This window comes from Ylistrum balloti, unplaced genomic scaffold, assembly GCF_031769215.1.
Source record: "Ylistrum balloti isolate Yb309-2 unplaced genomic scaffold, AGI_CSIRO_Ybal_v1 Utg370622, whole genome shotgun sequence".
In the NCBI taxonomy this organism is placed as follows: Eukaryota; Metazoa; Mollusca; class Bivalvia; order Pectinida; family Pectinidae; genus Ylistrum; species Ylistrum balloti.
The window spans coordinates 261086-287046 of record NW_026782381.1 but is presented as its reverse complement, the minus strand read 5'-3'; the positions used below and the strand labels follow the sequence as shown (position 1 = coordinate 287046).

Sequence of the window (25961 nt, the reverse complement as noted above, 5' to 3'; positions counted from 1 at the left end):
GACAAGTGTATGTAAGGTACTGGCAAGTCTATCTAAGGTACTGACAATCCTATGTAAGGTACTGACAATTTCATGTAAAGTTCTGACAATTTCATGTACAGTTCTGACAAGTCTATGTAAGGTACTGACAAGTCTATGTAAGGTACTGACAAGTCTATGTAAGGTACTGACAAGACTATGTAAGGTACTGACAAGTCTATGTAAGGTACTGACAATTTCATGTAAAGTTCTGACAAGTCTATGTAAGGTACTGACAAGTCTATGTAAGGTACTGACAAGACTATGTAAGGTACTGACAAGACTATGTAAGGTACTGACAAGACTATGTAAGGTACTGACAATTTCATGTAAAGTTCTGACAAGTCTATGTAAGGTACTGACAAGTCTATGTAAGGTACTGACAAGTCTATGTAAGGTACTGACAAGACTATGTAAGGTACTGACAATTTCATGTAAAGTTCTGACAAGTCTATGTAAGGTACTGACAAGTCTATGTAAGGTACTGGCAAGACTATGTAAGGTACTGACAAGTCTATGTAAGGTACTGACAAGTCTATGTAAGGTACTGACAAGTCTATGTAAGGTACTGACAAGACTATGTAAGGTACTGACAATTTCATGTAAAGTTCTGACAATTTTATATAAAGTTCTGACAAGTCTATGTAAGGTACTGACAAGTGTATATAAGGTATTGACAAGTCTATATAAGGTACTGACAAGTCTATGTAAGGTACTGACAAGTCTATGTAAGGTACTAACAAGTGTATGTAAGGTATTGACAAGCCTATGTAAGGTACTGACAAGTGTATGTAAGGTACTGACAAGTCTATGTCAGGTACTGACAAGTCTATGTAAGGTACTGACAAGTCTTGTAAGGTACTGACAAGACTATGTAAGGTACTGACAAGACTATGTAAGGTACTGACAATTTCATGTAAAGTTCTGACAAGTCTATGTAAGGTACTGACAAGTCTATGTAAGGTACTGACAAGTCTATGTAAGGTACTGACAAGACTATGTAAGGTACTGACAATTTCATGTAAAGTTCTGACAAGTCTATGTAAGGTACTGACAAGTCTATGTAAGGTACTGACAAGACTATGTAAGGTACTGACAATTTCATGTAAAGTTCTGACAAGTCTATGTAAGGTACTGACAAGTCTATGTAAGGTACTGACAAGTCTATGTAAGGTACTGACAAGACTATGTAAGGTACTGACAAGACTATGTAAGGTACTGACAATTCCATGTAAAGTTCTGACAAGTCTATGTAAGGTACTGACAAGTCTATGTAAGGTACTGACAAGTCTATGTAAGGTACTGACAAGTCTATGTAAGGTACTGACAAGTCTATGTAAGGTACTGACAAGACTATGTAAGGTACTGACAATTTCATGTAAAGTTCTGACAAGTCTATGTAAGGTACTGACAATTTCATGTAAAGTTCTGACAATTTTATATAAAGTTCTGACAAGTCTATGTAAGGTACTGACAAGTCTATGTAAGGTACTGACAAGTCTATGTAAGGTACTGACAATTCCATGTAAAGTTCTGACAAGTCTATGTAAGGTACTGACAAGTCTGTGTAAGGTACTGACAAGTCTATGTAAGGTACTGACAAGTCTATGTAAGGTACTGACAAGTCTATGTAAGGTACTGACAAGACTATGTAAGGTACTGACAATTTCATGTAAAGTTCTGACAAGTCTATGTAAGGTACTGACAATTTCATGTAAAGTTCTGACAATTTTATATAAAGTTCTGACAAGTCTATGTAAGGTACTGACAAGACTATGTAAGGTACTGACAATTTCATGTAAAGTTCTGACAATTTTATATAAAGTTTTGACAAGTCTAAGTAAGTTACTTACAAACTGCAATATAGTTTAAATAAAGGATTATCTCAAGCAGTGACACTTTTAAGTTTCCATTCTAAAGTTTTGGTAGATATTGAAATAATTGGTTTTATTCTGTAATAAAAAGCTTATTCAAGATATCCGTATACAACAACGGGGATGTTATGACAAGACGTCATCCTTTTCATGGCCACTCCGCCAATCTCAACGTTAAATTAGTGATGATATAAACATTCTTCCTGTCTTCAGAAAATACCAATCTAGGTGCAAATGAGAGATGTCCATTGCGGATTATCAGTAGAATATTTAAGGTGATTAGTATTTGTTATACCTGGAGGTCAATTTCAAGGTCACATTGGAAACTAAAATATACATGTCATGTTACGTTAAAACTTGTGGTAAAATTATGTTTAATTGAACCTAGGAGTCAGTTCCGAGATAAAAATTGGAAATTGTACGATACATTTGCACGATCGATGTGAAATTCTATTTTGTATTACTAAAGCTTTTGTTCTCCAGTCTATATTAATTCAAATCTTAACTTCTTGATCTTAATTGCAATAAAACCCATTCAGAGCAAGCTTGGCGTCGGACATCTATTGGTTTTATTCAACAGAAATGCTTGTTGGAAAGTCGGCCATCCTGTTCTGCAATGGTGACCATGGTTACCATAAACAGATCCAAAACGTGGTCATGCTCTCGGAGGCGAAGACCACGTGTGAAGATACACTAGGGGGCTATGTCGTTCATCTGGAGACGGCGTCCGAACAACTCTGGCTGTCTCAGAGGTTCATGGGTAAAGCAAATATTTCTCTATGAAAACTCTTGTTTAAGGCTAATGACTAAGGTTAATTTAGACTACATGGCAACTTCATTTGTGTTAATTATTTTACTCAAACCACGCAGTATCTGACAAACAGGTACAAAGGCCAGTTGACTAGTGGTAAGTAATGATACTAGCTACATTGATTATCATTACAAGAAATATCACATCTGTTTTATTATACGGCTTTTCCCCAAACTTTTCGACAAAAAATATCAATTTAAAGTTAAAGTTAAAGGAAAATTTATTATTGTTTAAAATTTTACAAAATTAATTAGCAAATACCATTCCATTTGATTGGAACAAACATACGGAAATGATATACATAAATCAACACATATTTTCATCTAAAATAATAATTTATAGTAATATTTGTACAATTGGTCAAAGATAGGAGAGAAAATGACATTTAAAAATTTAGTTAATGATCTATCCAAATCAGTGCTTGGAAGGTTTTTTAAATTGTTTGGCTCTTTTCACTCAATTGATAGAAACGAAATGTCTTCACCGTTATATTTGTTGCTATTTGTTGTTTTTGAGTCTTTTCCTTCCGGCAGCCTTTTGAATTGCTCTTAATTTGCCGCAGCGAATCAGTGTTTTCGGAACGCGCTGCTCTCACATCACACAAAAGTCCTTTAGTTACTATATATGGGTACAAACTGTTGTTGTTGGGTTATTATATCATCCGGGAACGCTATTATGACGTCATGGGCAGCCCTTTTGTTACTATATTTAGGCACGAACTAGTGTTATTTTATTGTTATAATGTTGTATGATGTTTGATCCATGTGGAAATGTTTAGAATTACCCACGTAAAGGGGAGGACGCGGTCATATAACGATGTTTCATAATGTACAACTCTTATTATGTCAATGTTTGATAATGTATTTGATATAAAGTTTTGATGTTTCACTTTCCTTGTCTGTGAACGTTGGTACAGCGGTCGGTACGAGTGTTTATCAGTACTGGATAGGCCTAGAGAGAGGACAAGAGAACATCTCGGATTGGTTCTGGGTAACCGGCACTTCTTCAGTCCTAGCCACTAATCTGACAAATAGATGGGACACCAGTCCAACATACGATACGGCTGTAGCATCCACTGGATTCATAAAGTCCTACAGTAACTATTCTACAGCAGATTTTGTATGTGAAACTGAAGGTAAGTTTTTTTGTAACCGATATGAATATTTTGATCCGATATATTCTAATCTCATGTATATATCTTATCAAACGTGTGGCACTGTGGCAATGTGGCATTGCTGTGACGTCTTTAAACATCCTCATTAAAAGGTCATGTGTCATAACTATGTTTTCTTATGTAACGTCATAATGTTATTTGTGAGTCGGTGTGTCATAATGGCATGTACTTGTCATGATATTCCTTTATGTGCCTCTTTCGTAACGTAATTGCCTTATATGGCATCTTTACGTTATCCGAAATATCCTTTAATGTCATAATGTAATTGCATGTGTCGTCATAATCTCGTGTCATTATGACGTCATCTAACAAAACGTCATTACATTATGTTAGATGACGTCATAACGTTATCTCGTTGTTTTCATCATGGTTCTATTTTGTGTTGCTGTTTCATGTTTCAGATAATAAGTTCGTTCATCTTGATTTAATAATGAAAACAATTTTTTTTCCTCAGGGGCGCCATTCGATGGCTACTGTTTTGACAATGCCACGGTGACGTTCTATAGAAGCCACGGAAGTAACATATATAATTATATATCATATATGACCGACTTTGATAGTGCCCGGGAGTTCTGCGAGGCCATCCCTAACACTCACTTGGTCAACCTGGAGACAAATGATGAAAACAACTGGCTGAATACTATGCTTGGAGGTAGGAATACTTTCCATTAATGAAGGTTGGCCAACTTTAGCCGCACATTTTAAGCCTAAGCGAGTTAAGTTATTTACGGTCGTCATCCCTTCAACGCTATTTTCTTTCTTATTTCCAAGTAAACAATCAAATACTTATAAAATGCATCTATATAAAGGTAAATATTTAAACCAAATGTGGTGAAACTTGAAGGAGATTCTTTATTCAGCTGTCAAACTTGTTAATGGTGACTGTCAGGGATGTCGCAAGCAAGCAGCCTAAAAAGTATAAATTATTATACCCTTATAAATATACTGTATTTTAGTAAAAATGACGTCATCATTCCGGTCTCAGAGGATTTAGAAAGAGAGTAAATCACCTATCATAAATATATTATCACAAATGTCCGTTTACTGATTCCGGTAGGATACCATTATTACTCATGAAATTAAACAAATCAGCATCACTACCTAACAATGGAGAATCTTTGTTTAAAATTTGTGTAGAGAACATGTTGAAGCCGTGACCATCCTCCACCACAAAGATTAGTATATACTTTAATAAGTATTTACATTTCATTTCTCTGAGCATTCTATAAATAACTGAAATATATCAGTCATTACAATGGAACATTCAAACAAAACCAATGTAATCAAAAATGGATTTTTTAGAAAAAGGTGATTATCTCCCTTTGTTTGATCAATGTTTCAGAGTTATCGCCGAACAGTGTCTTTTGGATAGGACTTAGAAAGACTTCTGAAGGAGGAGAGTGGCAATGGTTGTATCAGAATAATGTCACTCAGTCAATTAATGAGTCATCTTTTGACTCTATGAGTTATCCAACTGCATATCTGCATGCTTATACTGAGTACAGCTTATGGAAAACCTCAGACAGGACAATTTCAAGGAATTTTATATGTGAAACGGAGAGTAAGTTAATGCAGAAAAATAGTCAGTTTTTATCTATTTATTTATTTGATTTTTAAATAATCTAAGAACAAAAAATGAACATGGTACTATTGAGCAAAACTAAACCCCTATCAATTGAAAAAGATATCACTAATTAAATTTAAATGTGAAAACCAGAATTTGACATAAATTAAAAAAAAAAGAAATTATTAAAAATAGTTTTGAATATGTGCGTTAAACATTTATATGAGTAATTTATATATATATGTACATATATATTCCAGTCCAGAACACATTTGAAACAACATCTGCAACAGCGATAACTACGAGTTCGCCGACAAACAGTTCTAATTTGACATCTACGCAAGACCTCTCCACAATTTCGCCGTCAACTAGCACCAGTTTTACATTAGCTATGATTGTGCCCATCTCATCAACAATTTTGCCAGCAAATAGTTCCGATTCAACATCAGTTACACCTACGCCTGGTTCAACTACCATTTCGCCAGCAAATAGTCCTAATTTTACATCGTCTATAGATACGCTTTACTCATCTACCATTTCGCCAGCAAGTAGTTCTGATTCTACATCGACTACATCTATGTCTGGCTCATCTACGTTTGTCTCATCCGCATCTTTAGAAACGATCGCGCCGTCACCATCATCAACAACGGTATCTATGTCAACCATTGGTCCATCACAAGCAACAACACAGGAAACTACAATAGTAAATACAGCGCCATCTGACGGAGTAATATACACAATGTTGAATTCCGACTCATCATGTGATCTAGGTTGCCGCTCGCTCATTCGTCATTGGAACACCACGGTAATTAGACAGACGCATGACATAGTAATGACGTCATCGGTTCTGAAGTGCGCCAGGCTTTGTTTGAATGTTCAAGGATGTATTGAAATTCGATATGTTGAGTCCACTGGAATATGTTTCCTTTTTATTTAACATCGACGCCATGTTCAGATATCGATTTTATTTTGTTGTTACGACATATTAATTTTATTCTATATAAATATAATTTCTATTTACACACATGGAACTACAGTAAAATATTCACAGGTTCATCAATAGACGATAAGTGAAAAGGTCCACGACAATGGTAATATATAAATATCAATAGATTTTACACAATTAAAGAAAATATAGATGGCGACAAATGCGATTTACTAGTATTCTATAATGTAAGTTACATGAACTTTAGAAGTAAAATAAGAAATTTAGTATTGTATTACCAAGCATCATGTATATATGTATAACGTGTTTACAATTCTTAATTCATTTTCACATTTTGACCTCACTATTATATCAAACACTTAGCAGCATTGAAGAGAAAATGATCCAATTAAATTTGAGACGAAAATACAATATCTCAAATAAAACATGACTATAAAAAATTATCATTAATCAAAGTTTAAGGTTTAGACTTGGGCAGGCATTTGATACAGTTGTATTGAAATGTAAATAGTCTATTACTCTATCAGTTAATTGATGATTGGGAAACTCTACAATATGTCTGTACAAAAGATGATATCAAAATTTAATTTAAATTAATTACATGATGTATAATCTAATATTATATCGGATATTTTATATCTACATAATGATAAGTTATATATATATATATGTGTGTGTGACAAATTGTTGTTACATTTCACTGCAATGCCATTATTCAAACTAACTAGAATTAAAAGTTATTCATAGTATCATAAATGATATCCAACGCGTGTTTCCTTGATGACGTCATTATTGTTGTCATAGAAACAGCGACAGTGCATCAACAGAAAATCTTTATTCAGTTTAAAGAAAGAAATGATAAGAATATTCTTTTTGTTGAATCAATAAAATATTTGTATAAAACAACAAGATGTGATGAGATTGTGGAAAATAAGTAATTACATTTTCTGTTTTTTGTTTGTTTAGTAGTTTGTATATATACTGAACATTATCCGATTACGTTATATCTTTAGTGATGTGTTGTGTTGTAAGGAGAGGGCCGATTTAGGTGTCAGAACGTGTGTCCAATCCCATTAATTGTGTCAGAGGAGGGCCTAGTAAGTTGTCAGAACTTGTGCCCAATCCTTTTGATTGTGTCAGGAGAGGGCCTATTTACTTGTCAGAATTTGTGCCTTATCCTTTGATTGTGTCAGGAGAGGGCCTAGTTAGTTGTCAGAACGTGTGTCCAATCCCATTAATTGTGTCAGAGGAGGGCCTAGTAAGTTGTCAGAACTTGTGCCCAATCCCTTTGATTGTGTCAGACTTAGTAAGTTGTCAGAAACAGTGTGTTTGATATGTTCATATAGGCACATAATATATAACATAAGATATGTATTTACATTTGATAGAAATAGGTTTAAAACATGTATGCTATTAGCATCCTCCTGTAATTGCTTGTCCGATGTGTATGCTTTATTTGACCTTAACTGACTTTTACACTTTTGTAAAATTCAAGTCTGGCGCGTCATTTAAAATATCTTTAGAAATACAATTTACACATGTAACATTAAAAAAAATGAAAAAAATTAGAAAAAAAATCATTATTTCTTAAGTTAGTATACATTTACATCAGGATTATAGATTGTCAGCAAAATGCACTTCGTTATTGATGTTTTTGACCTTATATGATATATTTCAAATATTTTAGATTAAACATATTTAAGATACATGTTTCAAGAATATTATCAACTTCCTTTCCTGTTCATATACATACATATAAAAAGCATGAGATAGCTTAACTTTATCGAATTTACATGACGCTTTGACATTGTATTAAGAGAGAGAGAGAGAGAGAGAGAGAGAGAGAGAGAGAGAGAGAGAGAGAGAGAGAGAGAGAGAGAGAGAGAGACAGACAGACAGACAGACAGACAGACAGACAGAGGACAGATAAAGTGTGTGTGTGTATGTGGGTGGGTGTGTGGGTGTGGGCGGGTGTGGGTGGGTGTGTGTGAGTGTGTGTGTGTGTGTGTGTGTGTGTGTGTGTGGGGGGGTGGGGTGGAAAAGGGGGGATCTGTGGGTGTGGGTGTGGGTGTGGGTGTGGGTGTGTGGTGGGTGTGTGTGGGTGTGTCTCGATAGTTGAAGTTGTGTACTTTATGTTGGTGTTGTTATATGTTTATCAAAATGTACAAATCTTTACCTCTTTGATTGAAAACAACAATTAAAAACTTTTAGTTTTTAAATTCTAGTACATATTTTGGAATTTCACAAATTATTTTAATGTAAATTATCGACGATCAATTCATTTCAAAATATTTTGTGACTATGTCAGGTAGACCGGAATTAAAACTGAATTTCTATGAAAATGTGCAATTGAAAATAAATCATATACATATTTTTTTGATGTTAGTGTTTAATTTCTCTTTGTGTGGATGCCAGTGAACGAAGTTATTATTCTAGCGAGACATCAGTACACAGACGAATTTAGAATTGTCCGGACACAGAAAGTACATCACTCTCTCCATCGCTGATAGTGAGATACCATGTAGATGACGTCAACAATCATCAGTGTATTTTTTAAATTTACTTTTGGTTTCGTTTTTCATAACGTCCTTTTTGAAGTTGATAATAATTAATTCTAAATATATTATACTAAAACCATGACGACTTATCAAATTAAGATCGCCTGTTGCAAGCAAGACTTTTTCGTTTTATAATTTTGTATAATTAGTTCTATTTCGCCAAGCGCAAATCTCGTAATTTATTGTCAAAACCGGAAAAGCTGCTATTGACGAACAAGGGCTTATATAGTCAATGTATATTACTTACTCGATAAAAAACTGACCAGTTCAGAAAGTAGACATTTATCAATAAAACTACAGATGAGCTAAACAGTGTTATCAACGAGTTAACAATACTTGAGAAAAAATTAACAAAAATGACGTGTTTTCTATTAATTGATTTTAAATGTTTGACAAAAAACATAAAAAATGCGAAGTAAACATCTTACATCGACTATTAAGCATTATTTACGATCTTCAAATGTTTATTTTCATAAAAAAATGTCACGTCATGCCTCATTGTATTGACATGATCAACTGATTGAAAACATCCCTAGAACTGGACTCATTTACCAAGGAGGAAGTATACCAGGCACAGGAAGTGATGAACATTGAGACGTGGAGAGTTTAGGCATGTGGACAGTGTTAATCTGTTTCGCTGGTGTGGAGAAGGCGAATATACATGATTTACATATATACAAAGTATTCTCAACATACAAAGTACGTGCTATACACATCCCATTCCATCTCTCTCTCTCTCTCTCTCTCTCTCTCTCTCTCCCTCTGTCTCTCTCTCTCTCTCTCTTTTTCTCTCTCTCTCTCTCTCTCTCTCTCTCTCTCTCTCTCTCTCTCTCTCTCTCTCTCTCTCTCTCTCTCTCTCTCTCTCTCTCTCTCTCTCTCTCTCTCTCTCTCTCTCTCTCTCTCTCTCTCTCTCTCTCTCTCTCTCTCTCTCTCTCTCTCTCTCTCTCTCTCTCTCTCTCTCTCTCCCTCTTTGTGTCTCTGTCTGTCTCTGTCTGTCTCTTTTTCTCACTCTCTGTCTCTCTCTGTCTCTCTCTCTCTCTCTCTCTCTCTCTCTCTCTCTCTCTCTCTCTCTCTCTCTCTCTCTCTCTCTCTCTCTCTCTCTCTCTCTCTCTCTCTCTCTCTCTCTCTCTCTCTCTCTCTCTCTCTCTCTCTCTCTCTCAACTTGTTTATAATAGTTTTTATTGTTATTTCATACTGCCACCTTGTACATATAATGTGTGTATATTAATATATTTGGAAAGGGCTTTATATTAGTGGTTAAACTTGTGCCCAATCCTATTGCTACTTATGTACCATAAAATATGTTTAAGTCAAATTATTTTCCAAGATTAATGCCCCTGTTGTTAACAAAATGTTAATTTGAAATGAATGTTCTCCACTCAATAATTCTGCACCCCGTTGTCTTTTTAATCATTCACGACAACATTGTGTTATTTTCCAGTTATTTTGTTTGTTGTTCGTCCATATAGTTACAAAAACAATATCACTAATGTACACAGTTAAACTACTGAGCACCCGACTATCCCAGGTAGGTCATTCGAACCCCAATCCGAAGTCCTCGAAACACAGTACTGAAACACACATGTAAATAATAGGTGGGACATTACAAAGGCAGTGCGTGTGTACTCTTCACAAACAGAAACATTTGTTGAGATATGTACACATGACCTTAAAACCTATAATCACCTTTCTTAAGTAAATACATAAATGTAAACATGTAAGTTTAATTTCAATAAATTCAGCTTACGACATGGAAAGTATGATATAGTTGCACAATTTTTTTCAGTGCATGTTTCTAATAAGAAACTTTAAAGGTATACTGGAGCTGTCACGATTGCAGGGATAACTTATAGATAGGTAAGTCACTTTTTTCCACATTTTTTTTTTTTAGATTGTGGTGATACACGTTATCTGTACATAAACGCTGTGTACAAATAAACTTATCGAAAATTTTAACATCTTAATTTTTTTTCTCAAATTTTGAAGACATTTATCTCGAATTTGAAACCGTCGATTTCATAAATCACTTTGTAAAGTGACTATTTAAAGAGGTCATGTTACCATGTCGTAACCTCCGTTATGTAAACAATTTTTTTTAATTCTTACGGAAAACTTGGGTCTTGTTAATCGGCTCTTTCTAAGACTGCATGTTTAGTGATCGTTAACAAACATCGGCCTCTATTTTGTATTTTATACTTACACGTTCAGTCTGTTGTTGAGTAAATTCCTCATTGAAAAAAATCAACCCATAATATCGGACTTACTTACGGAAGCCTATAAGGGACATTAGTTCCTAACATAAAATGCTCTATAGATATTTGTAAAATGTATGTTGAAATACAACATATAAGTTGATATATGGATATTTTTTTTCTTAAAGTATGTAATAATAGTCATTTTATCGATAAAAGTTATGTCGACTTGTCGACTTATGATATAAAATACTTTATATTAATGTCGATTTTCTTGATTAAACGGAATGAAAAATATTGCTTATTCATTATGTACTGTACCTTATTTTGCAGCTACATATTTCCTCGGATGCTCTGATCTCTACCACTCTATATTCTGACTGTTTCTTTCGAACCGATAGGGACTGTTTACGCATAAATACGGAAACCTATAAGGGACATAAGTTCCTAACATAAAATGCACTATAGATATTTGTAATATCCTCATTTAGGGACATAATTGTTTTCATCTTGGGATGAATAATTTAACATGCCACAGTTTATCTTCATATCTGACATTAAAATAAAACGACTTGGGCACATACATATTATTATCTTAAGAAAATATATGTCAGGAATGCAAAATGCTATTATTCCATTTTCGGACATAATAGATTGTATAATATTTTAAGTCGTATTTAAACTTTAATCTTCTTAAATTAAGATAAGTCAAATCGCCTTTTAAATAGTAACACTTTAACTCAATATACAACAATGCAGATTAATGAAGATGTAAGTTGATATAGTGATATTTGTTTTCTTAAAGTATCTAAAGTGCATTTTATGTTGGGAATTTATGTCCCCTATACGGTTCCGTAAGTATGTCTGATATTATGCGTTGATTCTTTTTAAAGAGGAATTTACTCAACAATAGGCTGAACCTGTAAACAGTTTACTACTTGAAATATTTCTTTACCTATATTACCTCGAGGTGTTGCCATGTTTATCAACTCGCTGTGTTGTCATGTTTATTTACTCGTTGTGTTGCCATGTTTATCTACTCGCCGTATTGTCATGTTTATCTACTCGTCGTGTTGTCGTGTTTATCTACTCGCCGTGTTGTCATGTTTATCTACTCCTTGTGTTGTCAAGTTTATCTACTCGCTGTGTTGTCATGTTTATCTACTCGCTGTGTTGTCATGTTTATCTACGCGTCGTGTTGTCATGTTTATCTACTCGTTGTGTTATCATGTTTATCTACTCACTGTGTTGTCATGTTTATCTACATGACGTGTTGTCATGTTTATCTACTCGTTGTGTTGTCATGTTTATCTACTCGTTGTGTTGTCATGTTTATCTACTCATTGTGTTGTCATGTTTATCTACTCGCTGTGCCGTCATGTTTATCTACTCGCTGTATTGTCATGTTTATCTACTCGTTGTGTTGTCATGTTTATCTACTCGCTGTGTTGTCATGTTTACTCGTTTTGTTGTCATGTTTATCTACTCGTCGTGTTGTCATGTTTATCTACTCGCTGTGTTGTCATGTTTATCTACATGACGTGTCGTCATGTTTATATACTCGTTGTGTTGTCATGTTTATCTACTCGCTGTGTTGTCATGTTTATCTACTCGCCGTGTTGTCATGTTTATCTACTCACTGTGTTGTCATGTTTATCTACTCGCTGTGTTGTCATGTTTATCTACTCGCTGTGTTGTCATGTTTATCTACTCGCCGTGTTGTCATGTTTATCTACTCGCTGTGTTGTCATGTTTATCTACTCGCTGTGTTGTCATGTTTATCTACTCGCTTGTTCACTTGGTTACTCATTGTTTTTTTACTGAATTAATTTTGATGCTATTTCCTCTTAAGATGCATGTGAACACCAAAACTAAGTACAGCTATTGAAGTTAAAATGATGTCGTTAAATTGATATGAATTAAATTTCACTAGTTCTTCAAATACGTATATCAAAGTGTTTTTTTTTCACACGATACAAAGGCGGACTTACCTGAAAAAAATGTCTACGTATTTGTGATTTTGTCAGAATTGTGATAACCTAATTATAGAGTTGATTTTATGTCCTTTCAGTGTCAGTATGCTTGTTTTTACCTTAATTATGTTTACCTTGGTGGTAACGAGCAACGCTGGAAATTCACACGGTAAGAATACACATCTGGATTTATCAAACAGCTAATTGTTAAGTTTTCTCGCAGTCCAATAATGATTGTATTTGTTGGTTGATGTATGTGCTGTTGCTGTGGATTAACAGATTCATAGCCTGTTTTTTTTTTTTTTTTGTTTTTTGTTTTGTTTTGTTTTTTGTTTTTTTTTTTTTTTTTTTTTTTTTTTTGTTTTTTTTTTTTTTTGTTTTTTTTTGTTCTATTTTTGTTTTTGTATTTTGGGGGTATTTTTTTAGGGGGGGGGGCGATGATGGGGGTATTTCCATGTTCCCATTTTCCAAAAACATGGCTTTGTAATGAAAAATAGCTTAATATAAGGCGAATCCGCAGGACTACTCAAAGACAAAACAGTAACGTTTGAAAATGTGATAGATTAATTTCTATAAGACAAACTTTTAATTTGTAGAAACGGCCGCAAAAGAAATTGCTACACAGATGTAAGACATTATGTCAGAAATTAGTACAAAAAATATATTTTGCTTAAAGTGTCATATTCACCACCATACCAAATGTCATCGATATCTTATAACTTTGACCAATCAAAAGTACCTATTAGGTGACCATTGTCCAATGAGAAACTGACATTAGCGTTTTGTTCCGAGTGTTATTATACACTTATATTTCGGAAGGTGGTGGACCCTTCGGGAACCCTCAACATTCAAGCGTCAGAGCAACCATGATCACAACTAGGCTTAGAATCAATTTCTCCCAGAGTGCACTGCGGTACCCCAGTAAAACTGTATTGTGACTGTTAAGGAACAACAACTCTGGTAAAGATTGACTTAAAGTAATAGTACGTGATCACAGTCGCACAGACACTTGGGTATTACGAGGAGTTCCGAAGGATCCAACGTCTTTCAAGGTAAGTAAACGAGCACTAAATTACTTTTCGGTAATGATTAAATAGATTCAGACCTGAAAGTTTTACTCTGTCGGGAAAACCACGTGTATCAGATTGCCGACAAAAGGGAGGAGTACTATGCCACCGCTCGTGCGATTTGTGAATCACAGCAGGAAGGTCATCTCGTACATTTGGAGACAGAAGCAGAACAGGAATGGCTGCAGGGACAATTGGATTGTAAGCTTTATAAAATACCAAATAAGCATTTTCGTATGAAAAAATAGTTTTTAAAATTTTATTTTATGGGATAAATGCCCCGTTTCTTCTTTCAACCACGTTACATTGATTGGATTCTATACTGATACACTTACCTTAAAGACAACAGATTAGATCTTGTCGTATTTTGTGAACGGGTACCCTGTCAGCATTTTTAATTTCATTGTTTCTCTTTGGATTTACGACTTTGAATTAAATTTCACCATACTGGTTTGTTTATTTTTATATATAACATTTTCACATAACTAGTGACCCTACCTGATCAGATATCATTTTCAGCTCAACCTTATACAGGCTGATATGATTTCAATTGAAAAAAAACGTTGTCATTTCTGTATTGAATGTTTTAGATATCGTAGAAAAAACGGTAAATTGTTTCTTTACTGTATCACATTTCGGCATAGAATTGTTATCAAGTCACAATGGAACCAATGAAATTCAGCTTTGTACTCCGATAATGTCACATCACAGGTCTGGGGTGTATTCCGATAATGTCACATCACAGGTCTGGGGTGTACTCCGATAATGTCACATCACAGGTCTGAGGTGTACTCCGATAATGTCACATCACAGGTCTGGATTGTACCCCGATAATGTCACATCACAGGTCTGGGGTGTACTCCGATAATGTCACTCACAGGTCTGTGTTATATGTCACATCACAGGTCTGGGTGTACTATATCACATCACAGGTCTGTGTTAATGTCACATCACAGGTCTGGGGTGTAATGTCACATCACAGGTCTGGGGTGTACTCCGATAATGTCAATTCACAGGTCTGTGTTATATGCCGATAATGTCACATCACAGGTCTGGGTTGTACTCCGCTAATGTCACAACACAGGTCTGTACTCCGATAATACTCCGATATAATGTCACATAACAGGTCTGGGATGTACTCCGATAATGTCACATCACAGGTCTGAGTTGTACTCCGATAATGTCACATAACAGGTCTGGGATGTACTCCGATAATGTCACATCACAGGTCTGGGTTGTACTCCGATAATGTCACATCACAGGTCTGGGTTGTACTCCGATAATGTCACATCACAGGTCTGGGTTGTACTCCGATAATGTCACATAACAGGTCTGGGATGTACTCCGATAATGTCACATCACAGGTCTGGGTTGTACTCCGATAATGTCACATAACAGGTCTGGGATGTACTCCGATAATGTCACATCACAGGTCTGAGTTTATACTCCGATAATGTCACATCACAGGTCTGTGATAATGTCACATCACGATAATGTCACATCACAGGTCTGGGTTGTACACATCAGGTCTGATAATGTCACATCACAGGTCTGGGTTGTACTCCGATAATGTCACATCACAGGTCTGGGTTGTACTCCGATAATGTCACATCACAGGTCTGGGTTGTACTCCGATAATGTCACATCACAGGTCTGGGGTGTACTCCGATAATGTCACATCACAGGTCTGGGGTGTACTCCGATAATGTCACATAAAAGGTCTGGATTGTACTCCGATAATGTCACATCACAGGTCTGAGGTGTACTCCGATAATGTCACATAACAGGTCTGGGATGTACTCCGATAATGTCACATCACAGGTCTGAGTTGTACTCCGATAATGTCACATAACAGGTCTGGGATGTACTCCGATAATGTCACATCACAGGTCTGGGTTGTACTCCGCTAATGTCACAACACAGGTCTGTGTTATACTCCGATAATGTCACATCACAGGTCTGGGTTGTACTCCGATAATGTCACATCACAGGTCTGGGGTGTATTCCGATAATGTCACATCACAGGTCTGGGATGTACTCCGATAATGTCACATAACAGGTCTGGGATGTACTCCGATAATGTCACATCACAGGTCTGAGTTGTACTCCGATAATGTCACATCACAGGTCTGGATTGTACCCCGATAATGTCACATCACAGGTCTGGGGTGTACTCCGATAATGTCAATTCACAGGTCTGTGTTATATGCCGATAATGTCATATCACAGGTCTGGGTTGTACTCCGCTAATGTCACAACACAGGTCTGTGTTATACTCCGATAATGTCACATCACAGGTCTGGGTTGTACTCCGATAATGTCACATCACAGTCAAGGTCTGTGTTGTATCCGATAATGTCACATCACAGGTCTGTAATATATTCCGATAATGTCACATCACAGGTCTGGGTTGTACTCCGATAATGTCCGATAATGTCACATCACAGGTCTGGGTTGTACTCCGATAATGTCAATGTCACATCACAGGTCTGGGTTGTACTCCGATAATGTCACATAACAGGTCTGGGTTGTACTCCGATAATGTCACATCACAGGTCTGGGTTGTACTCCGATAATGTCACATCACAGGTCTGGGATGGACTCCGATAATGTCACATCACAGGTCTGAGGTGTACTCCGATAATGTCACATCACAGGTCTGGGTTGTACTCCGATAATGTCACATCACAGGTCTGGGTTGTACTCCGATCATGTCACATCACAGGTCTGGGTTGTACTCCGATAATGTCACATAACAGGTCTGGGTTGTACTCCGATAATGTCACATCACATCACAGGTCACATCACAGGTGGGTGTAATCAGATAATGTCACATCACAGGTCTGGGTTGTACTCCGATAATGTCACATCACAGGTCTGTGATGTAATCAGATAATGTCACATAACAGGTCTGGGTTGTACTCCGATAATGTCACATCACAGGTCTGGGTTGTACTCCGATAATGTCACATAACAGGTCTGGGATGTACTCCGATAATGTCACATCACAGGTCTGAGTTGTACTCCGATAATGTCACATCACAGGTCTGTGTTGTATTCTGATAATGTCACATCACAGGTCTGTAATATATTCCGATAATGTCACATAACAGGTCTGGGTTGTACTCCGATAATGTCACATCACAGGTCTGGGTTGTACTCCGATAATGTCACATCACAGGTCTGTGTTGTACTCCGATAATGTCACATCACAGGTCTGGGTTGTACTCCGATAATGTCACATCACAGGTCTGGGTTGTACTCCGATAATGTCACATCACAGGTCTGGGTTGTACTCCGATAATGTCACATAACAGGTCTGGGATGTACTCCGATAATGTCACATCACAGGTCTGGGTTGTACTCCGATAATGTCACATAACAGGTCTGGGTTGTACTCCGATAATGTCACATCACAGGTCTGAGTTGTACTCCGATAATGTCACATAACAGGTCTGGGTTGTACTCCAATAATGTCACATCTCAGGTCTGGGTTGTACTCCGATAATGTCACATCACAGGTCTGGGATGGACTCCTATAATGTCACATCACAGGTCTGGGTTGTAATCCGATAATGTCACATCACAGGTCTGGTTTGTACTCCAATAATGTCAATTCACAGATCTGGGTTGAACTCCGATAATGTCACATCACAGGTCTGGGTTGTACTCCGATAATGTCACATCACAGGTCTGAGTTGTACTCCGATAATGTCACATCACAGGTCTGTGTTGTATTCTGATAATGTCACATCACAGGTCTGTAATATATTCCGATAATGTCACATCACAGGTCTGGTTTGATGTTGTTGTTGTTCCTTTCAAGAGAATATGTACCATAAAAAATACATGTTCAAAATTAGCCAGTGTCCATATCAAAGAACTATATCCAGCAAACTCTTTAATCATAATGAAATATTCACGTTACTATTTTTTTTTTTTTAAAATGGCGTTATCTGTCGTAAATCACTTAAAACTTTTTTACACATTTTTAATTGCCTCTCCAAAAAAAAGGGAATCGAACGAAAATTATTTTAAAAAATCATTTTCATTTCTGATCTTTTACATAACAGAATTGTGAGTAATACAGTCAGTTTTTACATATTTTCCCCTTTTTCTAATGACAAATATTCCTTTATTCAGTGTACAATTTGGAAACGAGGTACCTGATTGGCTTGGAGAGAAACAGTACAACCAGTGCTGAGTGGTACTGGGTTGGGTCCGGAACACAAACACTAGCTACAGGATTGGAAAGTCGCTGGGCATCTAATGCTCCGCGGGACTCGCATACATTTGGCAAGATTGATAATTCAAATATTGACAGCGTTTCTAGTAACAGTAAAACAGCTTTCATCTGTGAATTTGATGGTAATTTGATTTCTCATTCTGTTGATTGTCTCACTCTCTGTATTCACTTTCAACGCCTAGTCATGAGAAATTTCACAGTAAGAAAGCAAGATAATCTGTAGTGCTCTATGACAGTGCAGTATGACTCTGAATTATATTTCAAAGTATATCGTGTAACGAACCTCCAACGTGAAGAAAAAACATTTTGTAGATAAAATCGGAAAATTGATCAAATTTCTGATCTGCAATATTTTTGTCTTGTTTGGTGATACTATCTGCGGCACAGAATATAAGCTTGGCCACTTTTTTCGGCTGATTTGTTGATTCCTTTCAAACATGTCTGAGCACAAGGCACAAATAACTTGCCAAGCATTTAATTTCGTTTTCGGATTTTCATATATTGATGATTTCTTGTCTTTAGGTAACATGTTATGTATATTCTCATCAATCATTTATACCCACTAAACACAGAAACTTATGACATAATAGACTTTTCTGCGTCTGTCTTTCCTTGAGGTAAACAATGGGAAGCAAGCTTTCACCAAACTTTATGGAAAGCGTGATAATTTAAATTTTACTTTTTGAGAACTTTCATTTTCTAGATAATTGATTTATCTACTTGTCAAATGAGATTATTGATCCCTTCTGTCAAATCTATGGATTTTTATATGTTGCAGATACAGAGTAATTCGATACTAATGAGCTTGGTCCCCATATCACGATGTTAACAACTATCAGATAACATGTTTCGAGAGAGCAGGTTCATGAAATATATGACTGCCATTGTGATATCATTTTCATCAAAAATATATTCCTTTGTGCGATATGAAACTCGAAGCTCGTTAGTATACCAGGCGGTTCCTTGTTTCCACTGTTCTTTTTTGGAAATATGGCATTACTGACTTAGCATCATCAACATTTACATTGTAGATGTCGTTGATAAAGTAAAAGACGCTTTACCCTTCAGGAACATATGGTCCTTTTCTCACTGTCCTTTTGTTCGTTTTTAACATTACTTCATCGATTTGGAGTTTGAATTATTGATCGACTGACGTGTCGGTATCGCCTTATTCTTTTGTTAATCCTCTTGATGATTCTGAATATCAATTTGTCATTTTTTCATATTGATTATATATCTGTTTTGGAACATATCAATAAAGAGCTGTCAGTTGGCGCCATGGTAACACGCCCGCTGTGTGTTGATTCCATGATCGGACGTGAAGAAATCATCAAGTGTGCTGCTCGATCACGTGGGTTTTCTCCCAATACTCCGGTTTTCTACAGATTTCATCCAGGTCAAAGAGAGTGTTTAATATGTTGATGTAACTTGCTTCGCGGTTGTTATAAAGAGTTTTACTTAAAAGGTTGTTTCCTTGTGTTACCAAATATTATTATTACGTTCTTTTACAGATGGACCAATGCTTTCTTATTGTATGATTAACAGTGAGGTCCGTTTCTACCAAAACACAGGAAGTGTTTACAACGCATTTTCATCAATGGTCACGTTTGATTCTGCGCAAGCTATTTGCGCAGGGCATCCAAATACACACCTTGTAACCTTAGAAACAACAGCGGAACATGATGCGATAGAGCAAATGATTGATGGTAAAAGCGATTTGTTTGTTTGTTTGTTTGCTATTTTTTTTGGGGGGGGGGAGGGGCTGGGAGGGGGTTGGGTTTGGGGAGTTGGATTACTTTTTATTAATTACATTTTATCCCCGCAAAAAAGGATGTACATTCTTACAAAACCTAACTAGAAAATGGGAATTTTTTATGGCAAAACGAAGAAGCAGGGCGTTGATGAAAATGAACAATAAAACTGGAAATATAGAATGGGAGTTGCTGTTTTTAACGAACCAAACTCGGCCATTCTTGCAATTGTGGATCAACATTCCGATGCTATTTTCTAATTCTTTAGTGTAAACAATAGTCAGTTAAAACTTCAAATTGTTCAAATTATTGTCAAATTCAACATTTTAATTCACCATGGGAGACATCAACTTTGGAGTCATGGCCCCTTTTACGTGACATACAAATGTTTTTTGTACACTCAGTCCTGTGAAGTTGTTAGTTTCGTTTAATCTATGGAGCTGTAAAAAAGATTCACGCGCACCCTACTGATAAAATGAAAACAAATTGTATATAAATTACATATTTCGTTAAAATACAGATGGGCAAAACCTCGAGATCAAAGTTTGTTTTCAATTTTACATTTTGATTATTTACCCAATTCTTTCAGATTTTTTTCTGTATTTGTGTATATTTTTTTTCTTCATTTTTCTTGCCCAATCGATGTTTTACCTACAAAAATGCACCATGTCATTGTTCGATAAGTTGGAGAACGTTTTACGATATTGTCTTGAAATATGCTTAATACATTCCATATCATAGTCCTTATTAAACTACATATTTAAATGGTTAATGACAAATCCTTTTGTATATTTCTTAAAGATATAGATCTTTCTTTTGATGAGTTCTGGATTGGTCTACAACGGGAGTCTACTTCAACTGACTGGAACTGGGTATATCCGGACAGAAACTCCGTACCATTAACCGACTCTAATTTTGGAATTGGTTATACCGAATCAGGTCCTTTGAATGCTTGCATGAAAAACAATAACTGGTTGCAACTCGACAAGACAGCGGAAAGACATTTCCTTTGCGAAACAGAAGGTACTCATGGCAGAATGATAACATAACGATATGTCATAAAAAGTTACTATTATCAACAGAATCTGATATCGCTATGGTTCATTTTTTCCAATCAAAATGGACCAATTTCACTTGTCGTTCACCAAAGCATTTTAAGATGCATGTAGCATAAAGGAACTAAAAGGTTTTTTTTTGTTGTTGATGAATCATTTCCTGACCGTGTGACTGGGAATCTATATCTATCGTTCGGTCCAAAAGAATGTGACTGTTTTGTAAACAATATAAAGTCTGATGTCTCTGTATAGTAAACATACGGTTGGTAGAGTCTAAATTTCTTCACTGACTATGGTTCTCTTAATGTGATTTCAGTGACAAATACAACAAGTGTAAGCACAACGTCAGTTTCTTACACTACGGCCACCCAAACTCCTACTCCGACTACTACAACCACTCCAACAACCACGACCACTCCAACAACAACTACTACAACCACTCCAACAACCACGACCACTCCAACAACCACGACCACTCCAACGACCACGACCACTTCGACAACAACTACTACAGCCACTCCAACAACCACGACCACTCCAACAACTACTACAACCACTCCGACAACCACGACCACTCCAACAACAAGTACCACAACCACTCCAACAACCACGACCACTCCAACAACCACGACCACACCAACAACAACTACTTCAACAACCACGACCACTCCAACAACAACTACTACAACCACTCCAACAACCACGACCACTCCAACAACAAGTACCACGACCACTCCAACAACAACGACCACTCCAACAACCACGACCACTTCAACAACAAGTACCACAACCACCCCAACAACATCAATCACGACCACTCCAACAACAACTACTACAACCACTCCAACAACCACGACCAATCCAACAACAAGTACTACAACCACCCCAACAACAACAACCACGACCACTCCAACAACAACTACTACAACCAATCCAACAACCACGACCAATCCAACAACCACGACCACTCCAACGACCACGACCACTCCAACAACAACTACTACAACCACTCCAACAACCACGACCACTCCAACAAGTACCACAACCACTCCAACAACCATGACCACTCCAACAACCACGACCACTCCAACAACCACGACCACACCAACAACAACTACTTCAACAACCACGACCACTCCAACAACAACTACTACAACCACTCCAACAACCACGACCACTCCAACAACAAGTACCACGACCACTCCAACAACAACGACCACTCCAACAACCACGACCACTTCAACAACAAGTACCACAACCACCCCAACAACAACAACCACGACCACTCCAACAACAACTACTACAACCACTCCAACAACCACGACCAATCCAACAACAAGTACTACAACCACCCCAACAACAACAACCACGACCACTCCAACAACAACTACTACAACCACTCCAACAACCACGACCAATCCAACAACCACGACCACTTCGACAACAACTACTACAACCACTCCAACAACCACGACCACTCCAACAACAACTACTACAACCACTCCAACAACCACGACCACTCCAACAACAAGTACCACAACCACTCCAACAACCATGACCACTCCAACAACCACGACCACTCCAACAACCACGACCACACCAACAACAACTACTTCAACAACCACGAGCACTCCAACAACAAGAACCACAACCACTCCAACAACCACGACCACTCCGACAACAACTACTACAGCCACTCCAACAACCACGACCACTCCAACAACAAGTACCACGACCACTCCAACAACAACGACCACTCCAACAACCACGACCACTTCAACAACAAGTACCACAACCACCCCAACAACAACAACCACGACCACTCCAACAACAACTACTACAACCACTCCAACAACCACGACCAATCCAACAACAAGTACTACAACCACTCCAACAACTACAACAACCACTCCAACAACCACGACCAATCCAACAACAACGACCACTTCAACAACCACGACCACTCCAACAACAACTACTACAACCACTCCAACAACCACGACCACTTCAACAACAAGTACCACAACCACTCCAACAACCACGACCACTCCAACAACAAGTACTACAACCACTCCAACAACCACGACCAATCCAACAACCACGACCACTTCAACAACAAGTACCACAACCACTCCAACAACCACAACCACTTCAACAACCACGACCACTCCAACAACAACTACTACAACCACTCCAACAACCACGACCACTCCAACAACAAGTACCACAACCACTCCAACAACCATGACCACTCCAACAACCACGACCACTCCAACAACCACGACCACACCAACAACAACTACTTCAACAACCACGAGCACTCCAACAACAAGAACCACAACCACTCCAACAACCACGACCACTCCGACAACAACTACTACAACCACTCCAACAACCACGACCACTCCAACAACAAGTACCACGACCACTCCAACAACAACGACCACTCCAACAACCACGACCACTTCAACAACAAGTACCACAACCACCCCAACAACAACAACCACGACCACTCCAACAACAACTACTACAACCACTCCAACAACCACGACCAATCCAACAACAAGTACTACAACCACTCCAACAACTACTACAACCACTCCAACAACCACGACCAATCCAACAACAACGACCACTTCAACAACCACGACCACTCCAACAACAACTACTACAACCACTCCAACAACCACGACCACTTCAACAACAAGTACCACAACCACTCCAACAACCACAACCACTTCAACAACCACGACCACTTCAACAACAACAACAACTACAACCACTCCAACAACCACGACCACTTCAACAACCACGACCACTCCGACAACAACTACTACAACCACTCCAACAACCACGACCACTTCAACAACCACGACCACTCCGACAACAACCACTACAACCACTCCAACAACAACAACAACCACGACCACTCCAACAACCACGACCACTCCAACAACCACGACCACTCCAACAACCACTCCAACAACAACAACAACAGCCACTCAAACAACCACTCCAACAACAACAACAATGACCACTCCAACAACAACTACGACAATTTCAACAACTTCAGCTATGACTGAAACCAAATCTACACCAATTAGTTTTGGAAACTCGTATTTCTATCTGTCGACTTTCACACATACTAATGGATGTCAAGAATACCGAAAGGATCACGTGGTGGCTGGCATGACTATATCTAATACTTTGAATACCAATTCAGTAATAAGTTGCGGAAGAATGTGTTATCGTTTTCCAACATGCATTGCATTTCAATTTGACGAAATAAGTAAAGGGTGCGCATTGTATAGCACGTGATCAATATACAATCATGCTTAGGAAAAATGAGGGTTGTGATATTGGAGTTGGAGATCCATGACCTTCAATTCAAAGTCACTCACCAAATATATGTTTAAGCGTGCGCTTGCATATTGTATAACCTGGTCTAAGGTGATAATTCGTAGGTGATATGACAAATTAACTGTCCCTCGCAGTCTTATGGAGTGCTATCGCTGGTCTTAATGACAATTTAAACCAGTGGAAGAACGCTGTTCTGGAAATGTGATTTACGGAACATGGGTGTACAAAAACATGTATGTATTTAAATTTGCATGGCAAGGTCACGGTATTGATTAAAAAGACAGAAAGTATTTGTTTCTCTCACAACTGCGAGGTGTGTTATTACTTGCCTACAAACTGGAAGTATTGAAGACTATTGCAGCGTATCAAAATACAGATTTAATTTTTGGATAATTTTTTATGATAATAATATAATATGCAATATTTATATAGCGCTCTATAAAATTGTCAGCTCTAAAGCCGTTTACAAGTCTTGTTTGATAAACTTATCTCTAGATTAAAATGTACAAAATACATCACATATACATCTACTATAATACAAATAAGTATTGGGTAAATTTCGGAAGAGCCAGTACAAGTGCAAACTAATTAAAACACAGTTAAAACACTATTTACACATCAAATGCACGTTTAAAGAGATGCGTTTTCAGTCTGGATTTGAATACTGAGAGTGAGCCACATTGACGCAAGTAGAAAGGTAGTTCATTCCACAACTGTGCTGCCGAGTGGTCTAAACAGCGGACTCCATATGTAGCAGTTCCTGTTTTAGGGACAGCCAGCATATCACTAGACTGTGATATCAGTGTCCTTGCTGGAACACATGGAACAACCAGTTAATCTATAATGTTTAGTGGATCTTTACTTGTTAATAACCGCGTTTACCTCTTTAGTATGCATAACTATTTAGATAGATACGAGCTGTCAGGACGTCAACAGTATACCTTATCGTAAGATCGAAAGACTGGATAGAACATTTACTGTGCATAAACGTAATCATGTTTGAAAAGGTTTTTCTAAAAACTTTACAAAAAAAGAGAGATTTTACCAGGTTAAGGAAAGCCTACGGCAACTAGATACCAATTCTACATACATAAGACAAAATATGTAATCCTCAAATGTGATATTATTTGCCCTGATTTATTAGTTCGTTTTTACTGTTGCACAGACACTTACATAATAATTATCAAATGTAATTAACACATTAGCTTTAAGAAGCGTCGAGAGGGACGCACAACCTGCTCTTAAAATTCGCATTACAAATAATATACTACTGCAGAAAAATCAAATTCAAGGGAAATAGAACAACTACCCAATCACTGCTGATCTACTATTGAAGAAACGTCCAATCAAAACTGATCTACTATATGTATTG

At 37.2% G+C, this 25961-nt stretch overlaps 1 protein-coding gene across 1 annotated transcript; it reads left to right on the top strand.

Moving 5' to 3' along the window:
• Window positions 1–2474: 2474 nt before the first annotated feature.
• LOC132557084 (mucin-2-like) lies at window positions 2475–24794 on the top strand. Its single transcript, XM_060221570.1, has 13 exons — window positions 2475–2652; window positions 3620–3838; window positions 4332–4529; window positions 5220–5438; window positions 5702–6144; window positions 13707–13737; window positions 14208–14378; window positions 18321–18545; window positions 19935–20129; window positions 20976–21197; window positions 21546–22702; window positions 22745–23936; window positions 24724–24794. Exons 1-13 carry the CDS (start codon window positions 2475–2477, stop codon window positions 24792–24794), a joined length of 4521 nt encoding a protein of 1506 aa, XP_060077553.1.
• The last annotated feature ends 1167 nt before the right edge of the window (window positions 24795–25961 follow it).

Coding starts and splice junctions, on each gene's coding strand:
- LOC132557084 (XM_060221570.1), top strand. CDS start 2,475: ATGCTTGTTGGAAAGTCGGCCATCCTGTTCTGCAATGGTGACCATGGT. Junction 3,839..4,331: donor TTTTGTATGTGAAACTGAAG/GTAAGTTTTTTT, acceptor TTTTTTCCTCAG/GGGCGCCATTCGATGGCTAC. Junction 23,937..24,723: donor CACGACCACTTCAACAACAA/GTACCACAACCA, acceptor TGTCCCTCGCAG/TCTTATGGAGTGCTATCGCT.